We start from the raw sequence: 22,589 nt of genomic DNA, 5'->3' as shown, positions 1-22,589 counted from the left end.
AAGAAAAACCTCTGCATCTTGTGACCTGGACGCCAACGTTCACCTCCATCCAGGCTTCCTGCAGCTGTGTCCTCTATCTTCACATCAGTCCCTAGTCCCTCTGAAAACCAACTCCCACCCTTCAGTTCTTGCTCCACTGCTTCCACTAGCTCTGCCCCTGAACTTCATGACCACCAACCCCTGCTCCCAAATTCACCTCCTGCCCTGTCCGGGAACAGCCCAACCAAACAGGAGCCTTTTCCAGCATTTCTCCCAGGATCCTCACCACCTTGGCCCTGCATGCTGCTCACCAGTCCTCTGCTCCCTAGCTCCGTCACAGGAAAGTGCATCTCAAACTGGAACAATTCGCCACGAGGCAAGGATGACCTCTGGCCTCCATGCACTGCTCACTTAAAAAAGCCACTCACTTCAAATCTCCTACTCCACACCACCCATTAGCCATTGGGGTGAAAAATGAAGCTTGCGGGCCTAAACTCCCCGACTCCTTCACACTTTCTCTACAAGTAGACCACTGGTTTTATTGCCTGGTCCTAGCAAGGGAGTACAAAGCAGATACCCTAGCAAGAGAACACACAGAGCCATGGGGTCTACAAACCCAAGTACATACAGCCTCAACATAGGCACAAATGGACTAACTACACCCATCCTGCCCTCAGCCAGCAGGTTCAGCCACCTATCTATACACAAACCTGCCCTCCAGTTTGTAGCTCCCTCAGTCAAAGGCTTCTCACCATGCTGTCTCCAAAATATTAGACCAACCATTCCTTCCTGCAACCCTCTCATACCACCTGCTGTAATGATTCTTGCTTTTTCCTGGATCCCTTTTCTACCCAACTACCCAGGTCTTTCAGTTCTCTACTGCTTCCTGAGGTTTCTCTGGAGCTTTTCATCCACTGACATGGTTCTTAATAGCATTTATAACCTTGACTCCCAGATGGACCCATGTAAGGTGCAAATCATATACCAACTTCAGGAGAAAATGGCGTCTAAAACCTGTTAAGCCATCAATGCCTCTTCTTTCCCATCCCAAACACAACACCCAAGCTCTCAACTCAGATTTCCTACCCTCCCAAGAGGCACCTCAATCCACAAAGTGACCCTTAAACAACTCTTCCTCAAATCCCCCAACCCCACACAACTCACCAATAACCCACAATCCAGGCCTCAATCCTGATGTCAGAAAAAGCCAAGCCAAGAATCAGCACCCAGCAAAGATAACACTAGATAACCCTCAATGTTTCATAAAAACCACGTACAATCAGATTTACCAAGCAGTTATAAACTATACCCAAAGAGTCATGAACTAGAGCCTCTTTCAAATTCCCCACTCATAATAAACCACTCAATTATTCCATAAGCACAAACCTGCAATGCACAAATAACAATTATGACAGATCCTATTTACTTCAGGATAAACGAAAATGTTATCTAGTAATTTTAATTTCTATTAAGGCCAGCAAATAATTTTTTCAGTAACAAGGACTAAGTGAGGTTCTAGGAAGACCAAAAAGGAATACAGATTTCAAGGGTCTCTTTCAGGGATGGCAGATATTAACAGGAGCAGGCCAGACTGACCCCATATGCTCTCATGTTGCTGATACTCTCCACCTGACATCTCTGTGAGATTACAGGGAAGGACGAACATCACCCCATCACACCAAGTTTTCACTGAATGTTTGATGGAACATGTGAACTTCGGCAGCAACCGAAAGCTGCTCAACAGCAGACTAGTTTTATAACATTCCCAGTAAAATTCAAATATATTTCAAACAACCAGACACATAAAAGTTCAGTTTATTAATCGTCTCATGAAAAATCTGCACAATCACCACAGATAAAGTCACTGCAGAATCTTTACTCCTTCTGTGAATGAAAGAAAAAGAAAAATTTAATTAGCAACTGCCTTTAATTTAAAAATTAAAAGTTCAAATTCTTCAACAAACTCCAAAATTAATGACACTTATGTAGAAAAAATATTAGTAACTTAGAATCATGTTAAGTTTGTGTGATCATAACACAATGTAAGCATCAATAAATAAAACTTACAAGCATTCAAGTTAGGAACAAAAGACGAGTTAAAATTAATAAATTTTAAAAACAAAACCATGTCATTATTAGTTTAAGAGGCTACAACTCTTAAGAGCACTTGTAAATCTACGTCTAAATCTATTTCACATGCTCTACTTTTAAATTACCGCATCGGTTAACCAAGAAGTCTAGTGATCTAAATGAAAAGCTTGAATTATACCTGTTGTCCAATCTCCAGCTCACTGAATCAGTGGCAGGGAAGGGAGAAAGGAGGAGGGAAAAGGGAAAAGAAATGTCTCATTAATAGTTCCTTTTGAAACTCCAAAATAACCTGCATTTCAGGGCATGCAATCATAAACCTTAAAGATGACCAGTTTGTCCTTTGCAATTGTATATAAAGCACTCTCTAGACATTCACATTGATTTTATTTCTCCCAACCTTGAGACCACCTTGGTTGTTTACTACGGTTCCTGTAAAAACAAAGTGGCATGATGACTCCACAATGAAGAGATCATTATGCCAACCACAGTGCCAATGCAAATTGCCACTGCCTACTACAGAAGAAGTAGGTCTCTGAGCCTGGGCCCCTCTGCTCCGCCCAGCAACATCGTGCTGGGCATGCTAGCACAATCAACAGACCTGGGAATTATCCCAGACTGAAGTCTAATTTTACCACAATGGGAGAGTCCTAAATAATCAAGCAAGTCTTTTAAAACCTGTCTCAGCTCAACACTTTAAAAACCACCATCACAATGAACAAAAGCACTTAGTGCAACTTAGTATTTAAAAAAAGGCAGAATCTAGCTGAAATAAAAATGCTTCAATTACTCTTCAAAATGAGACTATTTATTCCTTAACTTAACCCTATTGTACCCAAAAGCTAAGAGCAAACACCAATTCCAACATCCGAACAAAAACTGAATTAAAAGGAACATTACTGTTTTTTTTTCAGCCAAGGAATACATGTGTTCATTTATGCATTAATTTTCCAGCTGGCTTTCTAAGTAGTACTAGTGACATGTATGAGTGCAACCTGAAGCAGGAATAGTGACGGCTCAGTTCCCCACAGGTAAGTCCTCGACACGTCACCACTCAGCACTAGCACATGGGACTCAAAGGCTGAATGAGGAGTGTTACATGACCTTCAGATCTATATCAGAAGACAGATGTTGACTGACTCTTTTTGCAGTCTCTGAGCGTCTGTCAACAAGTGTAAGCCTCAGAAACAGGGAGCGGCTCTAAGCAGCGAGCAGTTGTTCCGGCAGTTCGTCCATTACTGCAGCTCCACGACACTGGGCAGTCAGCGTGACCAGTCCTGGGCAGGCACACCAAGCTTACCGCCCGGCCTGGCAGGGAGTCATGGTTAAAGGGAGCACACAGGGACAGTGATCACCACTGTTTCAAAACCCTACTACCTCAGACCTACTCTCACCCCACTTTCCACGTTACTGGTTTAGGCTGCTTAAATGTGCAAAAATGTTTTTTAAGTGGGGTAGTAGACCATCCTGGCCAAATACTAACGGGGAAAGCCTGTTTATCAAAACGTGAATACACAAACATCTCGAAAATTTTTCAAATAAAAAAATACGGGGGACCAGCCCAGTGGCACAGTGGTTAAGTTCACATGCTCTGCTTAGGCAGCCCAGGGTTCGGTGGTTCAGATCCTGGGGTGCGACCTATGTATGCACTGCTTATCAAGCCATGCTGTGGTAGGCGTCCACACATCAAGAGAGGAAGATGAGCACGGATGTTAGCTTAGGGCCAGTCCTTCCTCAGCAAAAAGAGGAGGATTGGCAGTGGATGTTAGCTCAGGGCTAATCTTCCTCAAAAAGAAAAAGAAAAAGAAAAAAGAAAAAAAAAAAGGGACATCACATCGAAAACTGGAGATCAAGTAATAAAAGCAAAGGAAGGGTAAAGGAGATGGTAAAAGGCGGCTTTGAGTGGATGCTCCCAGGACAGAGATTTACAAGACTTCCTGGACCAATTTATTACCAGAACTGCTAGAGAAGTGACCAGTCTCCAGGGTCCCCAAGGGAAAGACTGCTCATGACTGGAAGGGGGGCCCCTTCCCAAGCCCTGTGTTAACTAAAGCCATTTCCTGGGTATGTAACTGTCTGGGACACAGCATTTCCCAAGTGCAAGTTAAAAGGTACCTACTTAGTAGGGTACTCACTTTCCTCCAGTGGGTCACTTTACAACATAACATGCACTTTTGAGTTTCCAAAATAAACACGATTAAAAGTTTTTGTCCCTTGCTATTTTAAAATACTATTTTAAAACACAGCAGTGGTACTATAGTAGACCATACTACATAACCCTGTCATCCAAAAGCCAACATGCAAAGCATTAAAGCAAACTCAGTGAAGGTGATGCATCCCCACACCGTGCTCACGATCTCAGTACCTGCTAGACACTTCATTTCTGATGAACAAGAAATCCAAGAAAGTAGAGGGAAAAGGCAAAAAAAAATTTCACAGAACACTTGATTATTTGTTATTTAACAACCCAACACCTTAATTCCATTCAACTATTTACAATTAGCTAGCAAAGCTGGTAAAAAGCTGCTTATCATTAAAATCACTTAAGCCTTGGCTAACTGGAGAGGAAAGCAACTGAGATCTGAGCTGCCTCTCCAGCATGCCAGGAAAACACGGGCCACACTGATTCAACGGCTTCTTAAACCAGCTGTTCATTTTCAGGAAATAAGGTAAATCTCAGGGAACTAGACCTGCTCCCCCTTTAAAAGTCTATGCCAATTAGCAGTAAAATGAAAACTTTTCCTGATAGGGCTTGCAAGGTGCCCACCAGGATCACTGAACCGATGTGGCACCATGTTGGGCTAATCTGTGAGCTAAGGGGTGGGCGAAGCTACTCTACTGAGGTGTTAAGACACTACATTACGGAGCGTCTCAAAACACATTACCTTCTGTAATCCAGAAGAAGTGGAAAAAGAAGAAACATTAAAAAAGGTTATTAGATCCTTTCTACACACTTAAGACCTGCAAATGACATTTCTGTATTTCCCTTGAACTATACCTTTTTGCCAGCACCGACATTGGCCTTCGCAGTCCCCCTGACTTTCTTCATTCTGTTCTTGCGTTCCTTTCGTTGTTTTCTTGAGGTCTTTTTCTTCTCATACAGGCCATGCTGAAGGCGAAAGGAGTATACATACGTGATTTGCAAACATCAACTCATCATTACCCACTAATCTGGTAGGGAAATTGACCAGGTCAGAGCCCGAGAAATGCAGCTTCCAAATCAAAACTTCTCAAGAACATTTAACAATACTTGTCTGTGCCAGAAGAGGAAGGGCCATCAAATTATGAGACAGTATGTACAGAATGGCACAGGAAGCAAATGTCTACTCGATGCTCCCAGCATGCTAAGTTCAAGGGACCAGCTGTTACCGTCCAGCCTTGAGTCTACAGCTCACTAGATACCCACATTTTGGCTTCCCTTCAGGGTCTCTTCCCTTTGCAACTCCATGTATTATTCCAGGCTGAGAGAGGAATCTTTACTAAGCACTCTACCCACCGCCAATGAAGAGTGCGCGAATTTACTCATCTTGCATTGCTCACTTTTGCACTTGCTGTTCCTGCACCTAGAAGACTCCTTCCAAATCTTTACAATGATCTCAGCTTCAGTGTCACCTCCTCAGCAAGGCCTCCCAGACCACCAGTTAAAAAGAATGCAGCATCCCACCACATCACCATGATTTCCCTCACAGCTATTCTATGGGAAGAGTTATCTAACAGCAGGGAGGAAAAACAGTTACAACATGAGATACAAGAAATATTTCAAACTACCAATCCATTTGCTAGTTCTCGAGCTAAAAAGTAAGATAGGGAGCATCCCCAGTCCACTGTAGTTCACTCTGTAGTGCTTGGCACTCAAGAAATTATCAAAAACCTTTCAGTTCCTAGCTACCTAGGGGAGTTTAGTCCACTCACATTTGGTAATAAGGATCTCAATTTGGTACCAACCTATCTTTCCAAACTCACCCCCTGCTTCCAGCCCCCATCTCCACAAGCACCACTTCTCCTGCCTTCTAGACCCAGCTCAAATGCCACCTCCTCGAACGCTGCAGACCCCACTTCTGAACCCCTGTACTTTATCAAAGAACCTCTCTCATCCCCTTCCTTTCTCTTAACCCCTTCAGAGTTCTTTAGGTGCTTATGTTGCCCCTCGCCAGACTGCTTGCTCTTGCTCATTCCACTGAAGCCACAACATAACATTATTGAAAAAACGTCTTCAGCAGCTGTAGAATAAATGAGGAGACCTACTCGTGCAAGTCTATGTTTTGGTTCATTTTTCTTTGCATAATCCAAGGAATCATAAATCATGCCAAAGCCAGTTGTCTTCCCACCACCAAAATGGGTTCTGAATCCAAATACAAAGATGACATCTGGTGTGGTCTTGTACATCTTGGCTAGTTTTTCCCGAATTTCTGTCTTGGGTACCGTTGCCTTCCCAGGGTGAAGGACATCTATGACCTAAAAGAAGATATCAAGTTTAGTATTTATTATAATGAAATACATCTTTAAAAGCGAAGAACAATTAACCCAACTTTGATGGGCCCCTCCTTACCATTTGTTTCCGCTGAAGTAGTCGGTTGGTCATGAACTTCCGGGTCCGGATAGTTACTGTGTCATTCTGAAAACATCGCACACTAGGTTAATACTTAAACTTTTCTTGACCTTGCTGTGATTTTCCAAGATCTAGAACTGCACTGTGCAAATCGGTAACCCACAGCCACACACAGATAATTAAAATTAAATAACATTAAAAACGCAATGTCTCGGCAGCAGAACAACATTTCAAATGTTCAAAAGCCACATGGAGTAGTGGCAGGAAAACTTCAAAGAAGCAAAAAAGCGACAATTTCCCATGTCCTCCCAACCTACTTATTAGCAGAGCACCAACACACAAACTCAGTACCAAGAAAATGCACTCAACAGCTCGGTGTGAATCTCTTAAGTTTTACTTCACTTTGTTGTGGGAATCACTCCAGAGCAGGGTTTCTCAACCTCAGCACAATATTTTGGTCTGGCTGGTTCTTTGTTGTGGGGTCTGACCTGCGCATTTTAAGATATTTAGTAGCAACCTTGTCCTCCAGTATTAGATGCAGGTCCCCACTTCTCTATTGTGACCAAGGAGGTCTGCAGACTTTATCGACTGTTCCCTTAGGAGCAAAAATCCACCCCACCAGTTAAGAACCACTTCTCTGGAGTAAAACGGAGGCTCATACTAACGCTACAGTCACAGCACCGTGTTCACAGCATCCTGCACAAATATGACACAAGCCCTGCACTGCCTGCACATCCTTCACCACCAAACTCTACAGCCCAAAGAAAACCGTACTCCCTTCTGAGTGACCCAAAAACTCCCTTTACACAAGTAACTACTAAGGAATGGGGGCATTCAGCATACTTAGAACGACTAAAACGAAAGGTTTTACCCAAAAAAAGAAGAAAGGACAGGTTTTCACGGCAGCAAATGATTACTAGATTTCAGCTTCAGTTTGAAAAACCACAAAATAAGTTCACTTCAACAGTACTCAATTCTTGAGAGTGAACGGTCGGGGAAAAATGACTTGCACGTGGAGTTAAAACAGGTGAACCTTTCGAGAGACGCAGCTAACTAGTAGTGACTGAGTGCAAGCCTTTTGGTGGCTTCTCTTCCCAGGGTGTATTTCCGCAAGGAAAAACAGGAGGACCCACCCGGCCGAAAACATCCGAGCTTACACGCGGGAACGGGTTCACTCGCCGCAACTCGCCCGGGCGCCGCCCGCACCCTCTTCACCTCTTAGGCGGCCATCACCTGCCGACCCCCTATCCCACACTGGGATGCAGGAAGGACGCGTCTCACCCCACCCCGCCCAATCCACTGTGCTCCAGGAGGCCGACCAACGTAGCAGCCACTCCCGCACTCCCCAGGCCCTGGACTCGGAAGCACGGCAGGTCCGGATAGCCAGCGCAGCCCGGTCTCCCCGCAGGCGGCTCTAGGGCGCTCGGCAACCGGCCGCCGGCAGACACAGCCAGGGATAAGCTACTGAGTTTCAGGCGGCCGTAGCGCAGATGGCGGGATCGGGACACGAAGGATGGCTCCGATACGCAGCCGATGACCACAGCAGAAAAGGGAGACTCACCATGATGGCCGTGGATGCTCAAGCAGCCGGGAAGGAAAAGAGGACTGCTATTCGCCGGCCAATCATATCAACGCGCACGGAAGGACCCCGGGCGGCCCCGGCGTGGGGGCGTGGTTCGAATCGCGAGGTCGACCGCGCCAATGCCGGATTGAAAGTCCCCATGGCCCCACTCGTTGATCCTGGGCCACGTACCCCGCGGTTCTAGACTGGCCAATGGGAGGCGCACAGCTGGGACAGCTAGGTTTATGGAAGCACGACTTTAGTTTCAGTTCAATTCATTATACTGAATTGTCCGTACTTAAAATTCTGGTAAGCCGAATTATAGTTTAAATTACCTCTATCCGAGTTAGAGATTGGTAAAGCTGGAAGGCGTCTTAGGAGATCCCCTCCACCAGCTCCTCACTTTGCAACTGGGCAAACTGCAGAAACCCTTTGTCGTTTCAAGTACACAACACTGACCGTTTAAATGTATTGCTGAGTATCATTTTTATGAAATTCTTTGGTGATTTTCTGATTGAAGATTAAAAACTCTTTAACTGTCTTTTTTTGAAAATCTTAATCCTTCCAAAAAATGAGCTTTTAATATTTGCTTGATCCAGAAATTTGTTAATTGTTGAAAATGAAACAAAGAACATAAAAGTGTGCATGTTCAAAGACTTTAGGAAAGACATTCCCAAAAGTTAGGTGGACCAGGATACCAGGATGCAGGCTTTAAAGGCTGCCTCCCTATGTTCTTCAGAATAATAATAGTTAATATTCATTGAGTGATTGCTATGTGCCTGTTAAATTCTTACTACTTTTACCTTCATTTTGCCGTTTAACTTCCCACCAACTCTAAGAAACTTACACCTTTTAAAGACGGGAAAGCTAAAACACAGTGAGGTTAAGTAACTTTCCCAAGGTCACACAACTTTTACGTGGTGTCTAGACTCCCGTGGAGGCACCGTGGTTCCAGAACCTTTGCTCTTGACCTGTGGATGATAAAAGCCACTCATCAAATCTTATTGGTATAGTATGGTCAACATTACTCCAAAAATATATTAAGTGGTTAACTGCTGGCATAGGTTAGTAAACTCTGATTTACTTTGCTTTTGGTCTGTGACATTTGTGTCTTGCTAGTGGGGTTCCATAGGGTCTGAAAATGAAACAGCGTCCCTTCTTAAAATTCAAAGGTGTTGAATCACTTTACGAGGTTCTGTTTAGAGTTTCTCACAAACAATAAGTTTCAGGTTCTGTAGCACTGAGTCCTACGGTGGTGTGGTTTCCTTGTTAGTCTCATGCACAAGATGCCACATTAGGATCACCTCCCGTAAGTTGTTACAGACTGTAGGCAAGCTGTTTATTTCCTCCGTACATGAATGATCTGATCTTCACTTCCTATTTGCCCTTTATCTTGTTTCCCTATCTCACCATGGCTCACTTTTTACCCTAAACGGACAGATTTTCAGCTTCTGTTTTTGTAATAAAAATATAAGTTTAAGGGGCCGACCCCGTGGCCTAGTGGTTAAGTTCGCAAGCTCCAGTTCAGTGGCCCGGGGTTTCACCAGGAACCTTGGCACAGACCTGGCACCGATCATCAAGCCATGCTTCCCGCATAGCGGAAGTAGAAGGCAGCATCCCGCATAGCGAAAGCAGAAAGACCTGCAACTAGAACATATAACTATCTACTGGGGGGCTTTGGGGGGAAGAAGAAAAAATATATATATAAGTTTAATTCTTCTTTTTTTCCAAAATAGCTTTATGAACTAGCGGTGCATACACGGCTGTGTTTTCTGCCCCAGTTTCCTTTTTTGTTGGTCCACATGGTGCCCTCTGTCCTTGGGGCAGGTTCGCTTTAGCCTCTACCTTTCCTAGAATAATTAGAGGCCTTTAATTAAGATGGTATTGATGGGGGCTGGCCCCGTGGCCGAGTGGTTAAGTTCGCGCGCTCCGCTGCAGGCGGCCCAGTGTTTCGTCGGTTCGAATCCTGGGCGCGGACATGGCACTGCTCGTCGGACCACGCTGAGGCAGCGTCCCACATGCCACAACTAGAGGAACCCACAACGAAGAATACACAACTATGTACCAGGGGGCTTTGGGGGGAAAAAATAAAAAAAAAGATGGTATTGATGTTTATAATAACCATTTTCCATTTTATGCAATTTTTGGCTTTCTGTTTGTCTAAAAGTCCTAAGGTAAGAGGTTGTAATTTCTCGGTGTCAGATGACCTGGGGAAATAGACCGGAAATGGGAATTTTGAAAATAACAGTGCAGACCTCGGTGCAGTTTCAAGGAGGTGCCGCCAGATGGCGGTGTAAGGAGAAGGCAAAAAGCGGCGGGCCGGAAGCCTCTCTTGACAGACAGACGCGCCGGCGAGTAGCGGAAGAGGAAGGGGCCACGTGGGGCGCTCTCTACGGTGGCCGAGAGGACGCCGCTGATGTGTTAGCAACGAGTCAAGAAGCAACCCCGAGAGGTGCAAAGAGCGTCGTCTCTCTAATCCAGCTCCCCAAATCTCGAGGCGGGGGAGCTCCCCGGCAGCTATCACCATGGTGAAGGAGCAGTTCCGGGAGACGGATGTTGCCAAGAAAATGTAAGATGGAGCAAGAATGACCAAAGGGCGAAGAAATGAGGGGGAGATCGGTCCTAGGTCAGGGGTCTCGGGTCTGAAAGGGTCAGAGGTGAGGGTCATTTGGAAGGGGAGGGCCGCAAATCAGCGAAAGGGGTGGTCAAAGCTCCAAAGTATCAAGGTAGATCAAAGAATATTGACCAAGCAGAGGGCATTTCATAATCTGGGGGCCTGCAGACCGGGCGTGCTCCGTACGCTTGGGCGCAGAAAGAGAAATGCAGTGTCTTGGCGATGTAGGCACCATGGGCTGAAGTTCGAGTTCTCCCGAGGTCAAAAGATCGCCCCTTCTTTCAGCAAATCTTTCGGCAGTGCAGCTTAGGGAGCAATTTGGGGCGGGGACTCTATCTAATTCTGATTTTGCCGCAGAGCACGTGACACCGAGGCGATATTTGCTGACCAAAAGGATGGGGTTGCCAGCTAGAAAGTTGTACCACGGGCAGGTGGATGGCACTCCCAGAGAGGAGGCTGCTTTTCTGGGCCTTCTCCTTCAGAGCTTGTTTATAAAGCCATGGCCTCTCCTTAGAGCTTCCAGGAGAAAAAAGAATCAGTCATTCTTGCAGTAGACGCTTGCTGAGGAAGGTAGTGTGTGCTAGGCCCAATGATAGGCATTAGAGAGACAACATAATAAGACCTTTACTGCCTTGTCCAGTTGGAGAAGGTAGACAAATCAGCACAGGGTATGACACGTGCAAGGACAAGGGTAGGCATGGGGAGTTCTAAGAGCACCGAATGGGAAAGGGGTTCAAGCAGAACAAAGCAGACCAAACAGCCTTCTTCAGGGAGCATACTGGAGGGGGAAAGGGTGGACAATGGGAACAAAGCAGGAAATTTGTGTTCCAGAGTCATCTTGCAGTCAGTGAGGAACCTTTGAAGGGTTTTAAGCAGGGGAGTGTCTTGATAAAAGCTCTTCTTGTGGAAGATCGCTTTTGATTTTCGGGGGACAGAATAAGAGAGAGACCTTGGAGTCCACTGCAGGCATCCAGGCAGGGGTGGTGATGGCCTGCACTAGAATGGTAGAGTCTTTGGAGAGAAGTGGATTTCAGAAGAGTTTAGGGTGAAAAATTGACAGGATTGGTAGGAATGCAGTAAGGGAGAAATGAGATTGATGTGCAATGTCTTGCTTGGGCAGCTGTGTGGATGCTTGCCACTCACTGGAATGGGGAATATGTATCTTACCTGGATGAATCCTCCAAGTGGTTTCTCTATATCCACCCTGGTCCCTCACACCCATGCTGCCCATATTCGGATGTAGTCTGTTCTCACAGAGTGCCCAAGTGATTCTGTTAAGGTGCACATTAAATCCTTGTCACTTCAGCTTAAAATCCTCTAGGAGCTTTCCATTGCACTAACATTTAAATTCCCCATGAAAGTTCCCAAGCCCTACATGACCTGGCCCCTGTACATCTCGCTGACTTCATCTGGTACTATTAGCTTTCTGTGCTCTAGTATACTGGTTTTATTTGGTTCTTTAAAAACACCAAGCTTGTGCTGCTCCTAGGACCCTTTCCCTAGTTACTGTGTCTACTTCAAATGCTTGACCTCCTGATCATCCTATGGCTGGCTCCCTCTTATTCAGAATTCAACTTAAAGGCCAGTTCTACAGAGGGATTTTCTGACCACACAACATATGGTTGTCTCTTCAGACTCTCTCTACCACTTCACATCATTTTCATTCTCTGCGTCTACTCATTTTTACGTGTCTCTTTGTCTATTGTCTGTCTTCCCCACACTGAACTACACATAGGCTGGACCTTGTCTGTCTTATCTAATCTGTATCGTCAGCCCCTCAGAATGGTGATAGCAATAGTAAACCCCCAATTTGTTGGAAGAATGAACAAAGGGACAGATTTGGGAGAGGAAGTATTGGTTTCTGTTTTAGATATGTCAAGTTTGAAGTGCTTGTGTGATATCCAAGTGTAGCTGTCCAGAAGGAGGTGTCTATACAGTCTTCAGCTAGGTAGAAGTAGCTGGCTTACAGAGAGAGATTAGACAGACATCAGCATGTACCCGAGTGACATAGTCGCTCAGGAGGAATGTGTAGAATGAAAAGAAAAGAGGTTGGGAGTTGTAACCCTAGGTGGGGAGAGACATCAGTATTTAAGGGATGGCGGTAGAAGAAGAGACCATAAAAGAGACTTAAGGAGCAGCCAGAGAGAGGAAGAAAACTCAGGGTATATGGGGTTACCAAAGCCAAGAGAAGAAAGTATTTCAAGATAAGGGGATGAGTAACTGCCCATGCTGCAGAGAGGTAACATGAGAAAGTTCTTACTCATTTAGCAGCAATCAGGTGGACTTGGTGGCCTTGGTGGGCACCGTTCGTTTGATAGTGAGAGTGGAACCTGGATTGCAGCAAATTGGAGGGATGTTTATCAAAGAAAAATGGGAGAGGTTTGAATATATTTAATACTGGTAGAGCAAAGCCTGTAGAGAGTTGGAAGGATAAGGTTGGTTATGGTGGTCACTTGTGTAATCACTGTTTTTGGTAGCTTGTTTTGATGTAATTGCTCCCTTTTCCATTCCAGAAGCCACATCTGTTTTGGAATGAAGTCCCCCGAGGAGATGCGCCAGCAGGCGCACATCCAGGTTGTGAGTAAGAACCTGTACAGCCAGGACAACAACCATGCTCCCTTGCTGTATGGGGTGCTTGACCATAGGATGGTAAGCTCCCTTCCCCTTCCTCGGTCCTGTATTTTGATTTGATGAAACTGGTGCCTTACCAGATTGGAAGAAGCGAGGGCATCTCTCCATCTCCTCTATTCCCCCCGTACATCTCAGACCCAGTCAGGGACTCTAGCCGTCAGTCAGCTAGATAGCAGTACACTGCAGCTTCCCAGATGATTCTGACTTAGTCTCCTGGACACCTAGGAGGACCAGTCCCACTTTCGCGTCCAGTGGTCTCCATTGACTATTGAGTGTGCTTTTATCCAAAGGGTACGAGTGAGAAGGACCGTCCTTGTGAAACCTGTGGGAAAAACTTGGCTGACTGTCTGGGCCACTATGGATACATTGACTTGGAATTGCCTTGTTTTCATGTTGGGTACTTCAGAGCAGTTATAGGCATCTTACAGGTAAGCATGTATGTGTTGAATCTCAAGGCATAAACTTGGGAGTTATTGATCTGAGGCATTGGAGTGAGCTTAGGAATTGTGAATGGTGGGGGATCCATCGAGGGAAAATTTTTATACTAGACACATAACATTTCATCTTGGAATAAATTAAGTTGCTTTAAATTCTTTATTCCCTGTTTTTCTTGAGTAGGTGGTAGATATGCATTGTAAAAAATAATAATTCAAGTTCAGAACAGCACAAAAATAAGTAAATAAAAGTTAACAAAAATCCATAGTCACCTGGCTGTGGCTACAGCTAGCATTTGATGAACACGAGCTGCCTTTCTGTATCTTCGTGTAGATCTGTGCGTGTGATCCATCTGTTAAGTGTCCTGGGCAGGAGGTAGGGGTGGCATTTTAAAAAGAAAAGACTTTTTTGTCCTCTCTGATCCTTTTGTCTATTTTGTTTAATTTTTAAAAGATGATCTGTAAAACCTGCTGCCACATCATGCTGTCCCAGGAGGAGAAGAAGCAGTTTCTGGATTATCTAAAGAGGCCCGGCCTAACCTACCTTCAGAAGCGAGGACTGAAAAAGAAAATCTCTGATAAGTGCCGAAAGAAAAACATCTGCCAACACTGTGGTGCTTTTAATGGTGAGAGGAATGCATAGAAGCTTAATGATAACCCTTTTCATTTACTCTCTCCTGTTTAGTTTATTTGTTTTATTCAGTGTTTCCAAGTTAGCTTTTTTCTTGCAAATTAGGCTTTAGAGCCCAGTACCTGATGTGTGCCTCTTGTCTTTCATTGCTGGAGCAGTTTCAGTAATTTCACTAACCAAACTGTAACCTCAGGCCAGCCTAACCAAGAACCTAGTTTTTCAAACCTTGATAAATAAAATAACTGTTATAGGTACTGTAAAGAAATGTGGATTGCTGAAGATAATTCATGAGAAATACAAGACCAACAAAAAAGTGGTGGATCCTATTGTATCAAATTTCCTTCAGTCTTTTGAAACTGCCATTGAGCATAACAAAGAAGTGGAGCCCCTGCTGGGAAGGGCACAGGTGAGCCTGCCCCTTCCTGCCGCCCCTTCCACCTTGTCCTTGCTCCCCCCTCTGATATACAAACCTTCTTCCAAAATGAGTGTCCAGTTAAGTTAGATTCCAGGTATGCTTCATGTGACAGATGTTCATCTAGCACTAAGTTTAATGTGGACTGGCCTTGGAAGTAACAAATTTTTAATTGTATAGGTTACATGTTATATTTTTGTTGTAAAAGATTATAAAATTATAGCTATGTAGAGCATTAACTGAGAGATCCTGTTCTCACATGGATGATGGGATACAAGAAATGGCAGGTAGCTCCCGTTACTTGAATTGGCACAAACTTAACTGCTAGAATTTTATGAAGTGTCTTGTTTTGTCTTACTCTGATTTTGATTAGTACTAACTCATATAGTACTGTCTAGAATTGCTAGTATAGAAAACTAGCAAATTAGTTGAGTGGCTACTGAATACCAAACTCTGTCAGATCCCTGGGGGAGCCTCAGGCTGCAAAACACTCTGCTCTCAAGGATCCCGCAGTTTTGATGTGTGAGTAGCCATTAATCGGTGAAAAGATAACTAATATCATGGGGCGGAGTGCTGACTGTCATGCGAATGACAAAGACAGCAAGTTCAGTGGGAAATCAGGAGGAAGGTGTCACTTGGATTTGGTTATGGGAGACAGGAAGAGAGGTGTAGCTTGATCTGGATCTGGTCCTTAAACCTGTGTACGGTTTAAAGAGTCAAGAGCAGTGAGCTTGGCATGTCCAGGTAGCAGTGTCTAGGCTCATTCTGAAGCTGAGGCTCTGTTTGAAAGACCAGAGAGAGTGCTAATAGAAGCTCCTTGCATTTAGTAACTGCTGTTACGTAAAGGCACTGTTCCGTGTTCTTTGCATGGATTGCCTCATGTTTAATCCCCACAGCAACCCTATGAGACAGCACTGCCCAAGATGACAGTGAGTGATGTAGCAGGAATTCTAGCCAACACAACTAGAGTACACGACTATGCATAGAAAAGACAAACTACTGAGGCTACTTTGTAGAGAGCATCCTGCTCTGCAGGTGTGGAGCCATGGAAGGTTTTGAGCAGGAAAGGGATGTAATGAATAAACAATGAAATTTTAGAAGAGCCTGACTGCTCACCAAAAGACACCGAGTGAAAAGGTAGGCCGTGGGCTGGGGGAAAATAATCATAGTTCATATATCTGACAAGGGCTCTTATATCCAGAATATAGGAAACAGTTCTTAGAAATCAGTAAGAAAAGAGCAACTCAATTTTAAAAAGTAGGGGCAGGTCTTGAATTGGCAGTCTCCAAAAGGATATATTCAAATGGCCAATAAATAAATGAAAAGTTGCTTAATGTTATTAGTCATCAGGGAAATGCTAACTAAACTTCCCCACCTAGAAAAATTAAAATGTAAAAAAACTAAAAACCAAGTGCTTGCAAGGATCTGAAGCAGCTGGCACTCATACATTGAGTGCAATATAAAATGCTACCACCACTCTGAACAACAGTTGGCAATTTCTTATAAAGTTAAACCTACACTTAACATATGATCTAGCAGTTTACTCTTAGGTATATACCCAAGAGAAATGAGTGCATATGTCCACAAAAATATTTGTAAGAATGTTCATTACAGCTTTATTAATAAAAAGCAAAATTGGAAATAGCCCAGATGCCTGTCAACAGGAGAATAAATTGTCATAGACCCACACAATAGAATACTCTCCTGCAATAAAAGAAATTAACTCCTAACACACACAACCTGGCTGAGTCTCAGAATCCTGCTGAGAGAAAGAAGCTTTATACAGAAGAGTATGTAGTGTGTGATTCCATTTAGATCAAGTCCAGGAACAGGCCAGACTGATCTGTGGTAATAGACTTCAGGAGAGCTGTTACCCGTGGGGAGAGGGCTTGGTAGTGACTGAAGAAGAGTGGCAGGGTACTTTTTGGAGAGGTAGAAATATTCCATATCTTGATCTGAATGGTGGTATGTATGTACAGGTGTATACATGTGAAAATGTATCAGTCTCTTTAAGATTTGTGAAGTGTACTATATGTAAATTATGCTTTGATTTGAAAAAACAGAAGGTAAAAGGAAAACAGACCTTGAATCTGGGTAGTGATAGTAGAGCCAGAGGCCAGAGTCATTGTATGCAATGAGAATGGGCAGGAATTGGTGACCAGCCACTGTGGAGATGCATGTGAGACGGAGTGATCGGAGGTGAACAAGTGCCCATGCGTTGGCATCAGGAAAAATGGTCGTTCTCCTAGAAATGAGGATGGAGGGCAGCAGCGATTCGTTTAAGTGGAGATGTCTTCAAGGCGTTAGAATGAAGCTACTGCAGAGAAAGTTAAGGAGCAGGCTGAGAAAGTCGATCTTGTCCTTCTACAGCTGTGAAAGTGAGGTGCTCTCCAGGCTGGTGGCTGTGTAGAGGAGGTCAGAAGCCTGGCAAGCAGCCTTGGTCAGCGAGCATGAGGGCTTTCGTGGGTGCAGCCTTACTTGTAGTCTCCCTTACACTCCCCCTGCTGCTCCCAGATCAGCCTCCCCCACATTCCACCACCATTTTCCCCAGGCAGCTCTCTGCCTGGGAACCTGCGGCCACTGTCATTCCTCGCTGAGGACTGATCCTCTTCTCTGCTCCACACACTCTCCGCAGTAGCAACAATTCTCTCTAGGGCCTGGGAGCATCTTGTTTGGAAAAGTCTCCTCAATGACTCGACCCAGGAGTTAACCCTGTCCCATTTAAGACTCACTTGTCTATCATGTCAAGCTGGGTTCTTGGGCATTCCTCACTGCCACCACCTCCCAGTCCGCCCCATCTCACTTCACCCAGGGTGACCCAGAGGTTGTTTAGGGTAGTGGTTTAGTGGTTAAGAGCTTTGGCTTTGGGGTCAGACAGACCTGAGATTAGGGCCCAGCTCTGCCGCTTGTGTCTTCAGACACATGACCCAACCTGGAGCTCGCGTATCTGCTTTAGAGCTTTTGTGAGGATGAGAGACGAATTCCAGATCAGGTGCTTAGCACAGTGCCTGTGCAGAGCGAGTGCCTAGAGCCCGTTACCCAGTTGCAGTGATAATTGTCACTGCTACTGACATGCCTGGAATAATGAGTCATGATAAAGACAGCTGAGGTTTCCTCCACCTCTGCTCTGTGCTTGGACTCATGGTGTCCCTTCAGCTTAATGAAGCCCCCCCCCGCCCCCCGCCCCCTCTGCACCAGGATCCCCCATCTCTTAGCTTCTTCCATGCAGCCTCCTCAGCTATCTGGACCTTCCTTTGATCCCACCCTTCCCTCACCCACATGTGCGTTGTGCCTTGTATAATATTTGTGCTCCATCTTGTATTTTCGCTGGTTTCTTTGCTTAGGCTTGGTCTGTCTCACAACCCATTTTACTGAGGTCCTGTTTGAGGCCCTCGTGGCAGCTCAGCCTGGCTCTTCGTAGATCACCTGGGAAAGGAGGGAGAAGCAAGGCATGAATCCACCATTTGCCTAATGCTAGGTGGCCCTTTCTCAGAGAGGGCTCCTTACTCAGCTGAGTGAATGAAGCATTATTGAGTTACATTTACTTTTTATGGAGAGGGGCAGTGTGTAAGCAAGTGGGCTTGTTGCCCCACAGCTCATTAATCTCAGGATGGTCCGTGTCCTCACATGTTTACCTGCCCGCTTAATTTTTAGGAATATGAAACCTTATGCTTTTATGGGCAGCACAGCATGATTGAGTTGGAACAGACCCTAGAGCAGTGGTTCTTGACCTTTTCGGGGTCACAGATCCCTTTGGGAATTGGACCAAACCTCTGGACTCTATTCCCAGAAGACTAATATATATCTACTTCCAATTTGAATACAAGTCCAGGCATTGGTGGACCTGCAGACAAGTGTCCCTCCATAGATGGCATCAGTCCTGTCTCTTCAGCAGGTAGAAATGCCTTCCATGAAGTCCCTGGACAAGTGGGTGACAGGCTGCCCTAGCTGACATCCTTCCAGCCATGTTATCTCACCATCGCCCGAGGCAGCCTGCCCTCCATCGCTGGAGAGCTCCAGCTGTTAGGATGCTTTGCCTTGTATAAGAGCCCTGCTTGTGCTCTCTCCATCAGTCCCTGATTTCTCTTTCCTGCTGCATGACAGAATAAGGCAACAGCTGCTTCTGTGTGCCTCTGGAGAGGCAGTTGTTCTGTCACTCTTGAGTCACTGCTCTTGCTAAGAAATGCCTTCCAGACTCTTGCCAGTCTTCCTACCCTCCTGGACATCCCTCAGCTCCATGATGTTCTTGTCTAGTATGACTGGTATTGCAGAAGAGGGCCAGCCTTCATCCCGTTCCTAGGAGTCTGTGAGTTTTCAGTTTGCTGCCTTACTGCTTCAGGTGGTAGTGAGGTGCCCATTGCTGGGAGATGGGGAAGCTGACCCAGGGAATCCTTCTCTGGGCAGGGACCCAGACTAGAAAACCTTCCTTCTCCCCAGCTCCACTGCCCTCTCCTCCAGGGGGGCCACAGTAACTTCTTTGTGCGGGAGTGTTTCTAAGGCCAGTAGCTGCTCAAACATCCCTTTCTTCACTTTGTTCCCCTTCTCATTAAGTTATGCACAGCAGATTCTGCTTGTAACTTATCATCGCAGTCAAACAAGCTTAGATCCTAAGAAGAGTTAATAAGCAGCGACAAGACACAAGCTGACCCTTCTTACCTTTGATCTTTGAACATCTCTGATAATTCACATAGTTCTTATGAGTAACTTGTTACAGCCTAGCACTTCTGTTAAATGAAGTTAATACAAAAGCAATAAAAGTTTACGGAAAATTTGAATGTAAAAAAGAAGCAAAAAGATTATAATTCCACTCACCTAAAGACAGCCCTGTTAACACATTGGTTAGACTCTTCCATTTCCTGTTTTCTGTACAGATGTCCATTTTCCCCCCAAAATGAGATCCTGTCATACACATGCTTATTTCATTTTCCAATATTTTGTGAACACCTTTCATGGTAATAGCTACATTTCTTTGGTGTCGTTTTTTAAAATGGCTTCCATAGTTTTCCATACCATGCTTTTGTCTGGCCAGTAACCTATCAGGCTGTTTCCAACTTTCCACTGTTAAGAACAGGTTTAGTGAACGTCCTTGTAACTGAATCTTTGTGTTCATTTCTAAGAGTATGTATACCCTTTGAGATAATTATAAGAAGTGGAATTATTGGCTTAAATAATTTGAGTAAAAGTATGCACATTTTTTAAGGCTCTCAAAACGTAGCATGTGATCAACAGAAGTCTTTGCCGTCACTTATGCTTAAGTTAAGTGGTGGGTAGGTTAGAGAACGTGGACAACTAGCCTGTTGCCCAGGCTATGGAAAATTAACATATATCTCCATTGCTTTCTCTCATTCCATAGGAAAACTTGAATCCCTTAGTAGTTCTTAATTTGTTTAAACGAATCCCAGCTGAAGATGTACCTCTCCTTCTGATGAACCCAGAAGCTGGAAAGCCCTCTGATTTGATTCTCACACGACTTTTAGTGCCTCCTTTGTGTATCAGACCCTCTGTTGTGAGCGATTTGAAGTCTGGCACCAATGAAGATGATTTGACGATGAAATTAACAGAAATAATTTTCCTAAATGATGTCATTAAAAAGGTCAGTGCTTCCTTCCCGTTAGCATTTCCAAGCCCTAAGTTTTGGAGTATATCTGTGCAAACACTTCTGATCAAAAAAGTCAAATTGACCAGGCTTGTTTCTGTTCATTCTCTGCTCGTTTTCAGCATCGGATATCAGGAGCTAAGACCCAGATGATCATGGAGGACTGGGATTTTCTGCAGCTGCAGTGTGCCCTCTATATTAACAGTGAGCTCTCAGGCATTCCCCTCAACATGGCACCCAAGAAATGGACCAGAGGTTTCGTCCAGCGCCTGAAGGGAAAACAGGGTATATTTCCAACAGAATGTGCAGCAGACAGTGTCCTGCCTTTGTTACCCTCTTTGTGGAGTGTATGTCCAGTACAGCAAGTTGGACATCACAGGCCTTCCTCAGTCTGTCTGGCCATGTCACCCCCAAACAGTACACATTGTGCTGGAGACCTATCACTCTTTTTTTTTTTTTATAAGGTCGATTTAGAGGCAATCTCTCAGGAAAGAGAGTGGATTTTTCTGGCAGAACTGTCATCTCACCCGACCCCAACCTCCGGATTGATGAGGTAGCTGTGCCAGTTCATGTGGCCAAAATTCTAACTTTTCCTGAGAAAGTAAGTACCATTCAGCTGCTCGCTTTTTTATTTTGAGTCCAGTCTTTTACATTATATTTTGAGATTACAAACAACGGACAGTGGAAAATCCCCAGTAACCCACAGTTTGCTGTGTGTGAGTGTGTGTGTCTTTCCAGTTTGTTTCATTCATATATCACCATGTATAATTTCTACAACATACACAACCACAGTCGTATTTGGCTTTATGTGTGTATATAAACATGCTGTACTGCAGCTTTTTTCCCCAAGTAATATCGTCTTGGACATCTTTCTATGTTAGTTCATACTTCATGTTTTACATGTAACTAAGGGATAAATGCCACCCCTAGTTAATTGTCTTAGGATAGAGTATTATTTTTAAAACCTTAGAATCACTGAGTCAAAGACTTTGAATACTTTAAGGTTCTTGATGCCTAACCAGAAAGGGTGCACCACTTTACACTCAGTTCACCCTCATCCTGAATGTAAAATGGTATTTACAGTATTTTTTTGTGTAACTGATGTGTAGATGACAGCAGGGCCTGATAACAGAAGGCTATTGATTGCCTTTGGCTTTGCCCTTGAGATTCATAATTAGCCCAGGTCATAGATGCTCCTGGTAAAGCTTGTGTAAAATGTCCTCAGTTGAGTTACAATGATCCAGAGTTTCCTTCTCTGACATGGTGTTCCACCAGACTTGTCCACAAGGTTACAGGGCCTTTAGTGCTGCTGTCACGGCTTTTAAACATTAGAAGCCCATGGTAAAGCTTACAGAGGAAGCTGCCATCTGTTTCTAAGATTGCAGAATGTGCTGCAAGTTCCCTCCAGATCAAGTCCAGCCCACTCATTTTACTGATGGGAAAACCAAAGGCCAGTAAAACACTTGGCAATGTCAGCCAGCAAGTGAGTGAGTGAGTTGAGACTGGAACCTGGGCTCCTGTGTGCAATCCATTTTTCTTGTTACTCTCAAGACCCTGGGCAGCAGGATTCCCAGGGGTCCCTCTCCTTCTCCTAGAATCTACACAAGGAAAGTCAAGGTGGAGACACAGTTCAGTACAGTGTGCTAACTTACAGAAACCCAATAGCATCTCAGTGTGTTTTTTATTGTGGTCCTGCAGGTGAACAAAGCAAACATCAATTTTTTGAGGAAACTGGTTCAAAATGGCCCTGAAGTTCACCCTGGAGCCAATTTCATTCAGCAGAGACATACACAGATGAAAAGGTGATGGTTTCCCAGTCTAGTTGAACGTAACCACTGTCTCATGTCGTTTTGGTATGAGGAAAATACCTGTTTAAATTGCACTGAGCCTAGGTGCATCATTCGTTCTCTTTGACCGTGGAGTATACACGAAGTGTTCCCCGGCATTTAGCGTTACTGGATCTAGCTGGACAGAACACATTGGGGTACAAAAGCGGATCATTATCTGTGTCACCTGGGCTCTCCAGCATTCCTTCAGTGTAATCATAACCCAGGAGGCATGTATTTCTCCAACTCCAGCTTTCACAGCAAGATG

The 22,589-nt window shown here is 44.6% G+C and overlaps 2 protein-coding genes across 6 annotated transcripts in view; one reads left to right on the top strand and one right to left on the bottom strand.

The window, feature by feature from the left end:
• Nucleotides 1-1,778: 1,778 nt before the first annotated feature.
• Nucleotides 1,779-8,589, bottom strand: RPS24 (ribosomal protein S24). Of its 4 annotated transcripts, XM_005602514.4 has the most exons (7): nt 8,178-8,372; nt 6,617-6,682; nt 6,313-6,522; nt 5,066-5,176; nt 4,433-4,450; nt 2,249-2,270; nt 1,779-1,863 (listed from the first exon to the last, which is right to left on the bottom strand). In XM_005602514.4, exons 1-5 carry the CDS (start codon nt 8,178-8,180, stop codon nt 4,445-4,447), a joined length of 396 nt encoding a protein of 131 aa, XP_005602571.1. In that variant the 5' UTR covers nt 8,181-8,372; the 3' UTR covers nt 1,779-1,863; nt 2,249-2,270; nt 4,433-4,444. The 4 variants fall into 4 exon arrangements, with proteins under 4 accessions (XP_005602571.1, XP_003363441.1, XP_001503165.2 ...); XM_003363393.5 differs by lacking the exon at nt 4,433-4,450 and having other exon boundaries at nt 8,178-8,589; XM_001503115.6 differs by lacking the exons at nt 2,249-2,270; nt 4,433-4,450.
• A 1,922-nt stretch (nt 8,590-10,511) lies between these two features.
• Nucleotides 10,512-22,589, top strand: part of POLR3A (RNA polymerase III subunit A) — a 48,762-nt gene continuing 36,684 nt past the window's right edge. For both annotated transcript variants that reach the window (XR_011423415.1, XM_001503996.7), the window contains exons 1-9: nt 10,512-10,746; nt 13,305-13,440; nt 13,713-13,850; nt 14,311-14,482; nt 14,739-14,893; nt 20,253-20,492; nt 20,618-20,780; nt 20,960-21,096; nt 22,194-22,297. Coding sequence is in view for 1 of the 2 variants with exons in the window: in XM_001503996.7 (XP_001504046.1) it covers nt 10,703-10,746; nt 13,305-13,440; nt 13,713-13,850; nt 14,311-14,482; nt 14,739-14,893; nt 20,253-20,492; nt 20,618-20,780; nt 20,960-21,096; nt 22,194-22,297 (1,289 nt within the window). In the remaining variant the exon portion in view is untranslated. The remainder of the gene's footprint in view (nt 10,747-13,304; nt 13,441-13,712; nt 13,851-14,310; nt 14,483-14,738; nt 14,894-20,252; nt 20,493-20,617; nt 20,781-20,959; nt 21,097-22,193; nt 22,298-22,589) is intronic.

This window comes from Equus caballus, chromosome 1, assembly GCF_041296265.1.
Source record: "Equus caballus isolate H_3958 breed thoroughbred chromosome 1, TB-T2T, whole genome shotgun sequence".
NCBI lineage: Eukaryota > Metazoa > Chordata > Mammalia > Perissodactyla > Equidae > Equus > Equus caballus.
The sequence above is the reverse complement of the archived record's forward strand: the minus strand, read 5'-3'. Positions and strand labels throughout refer to the sequence as shown.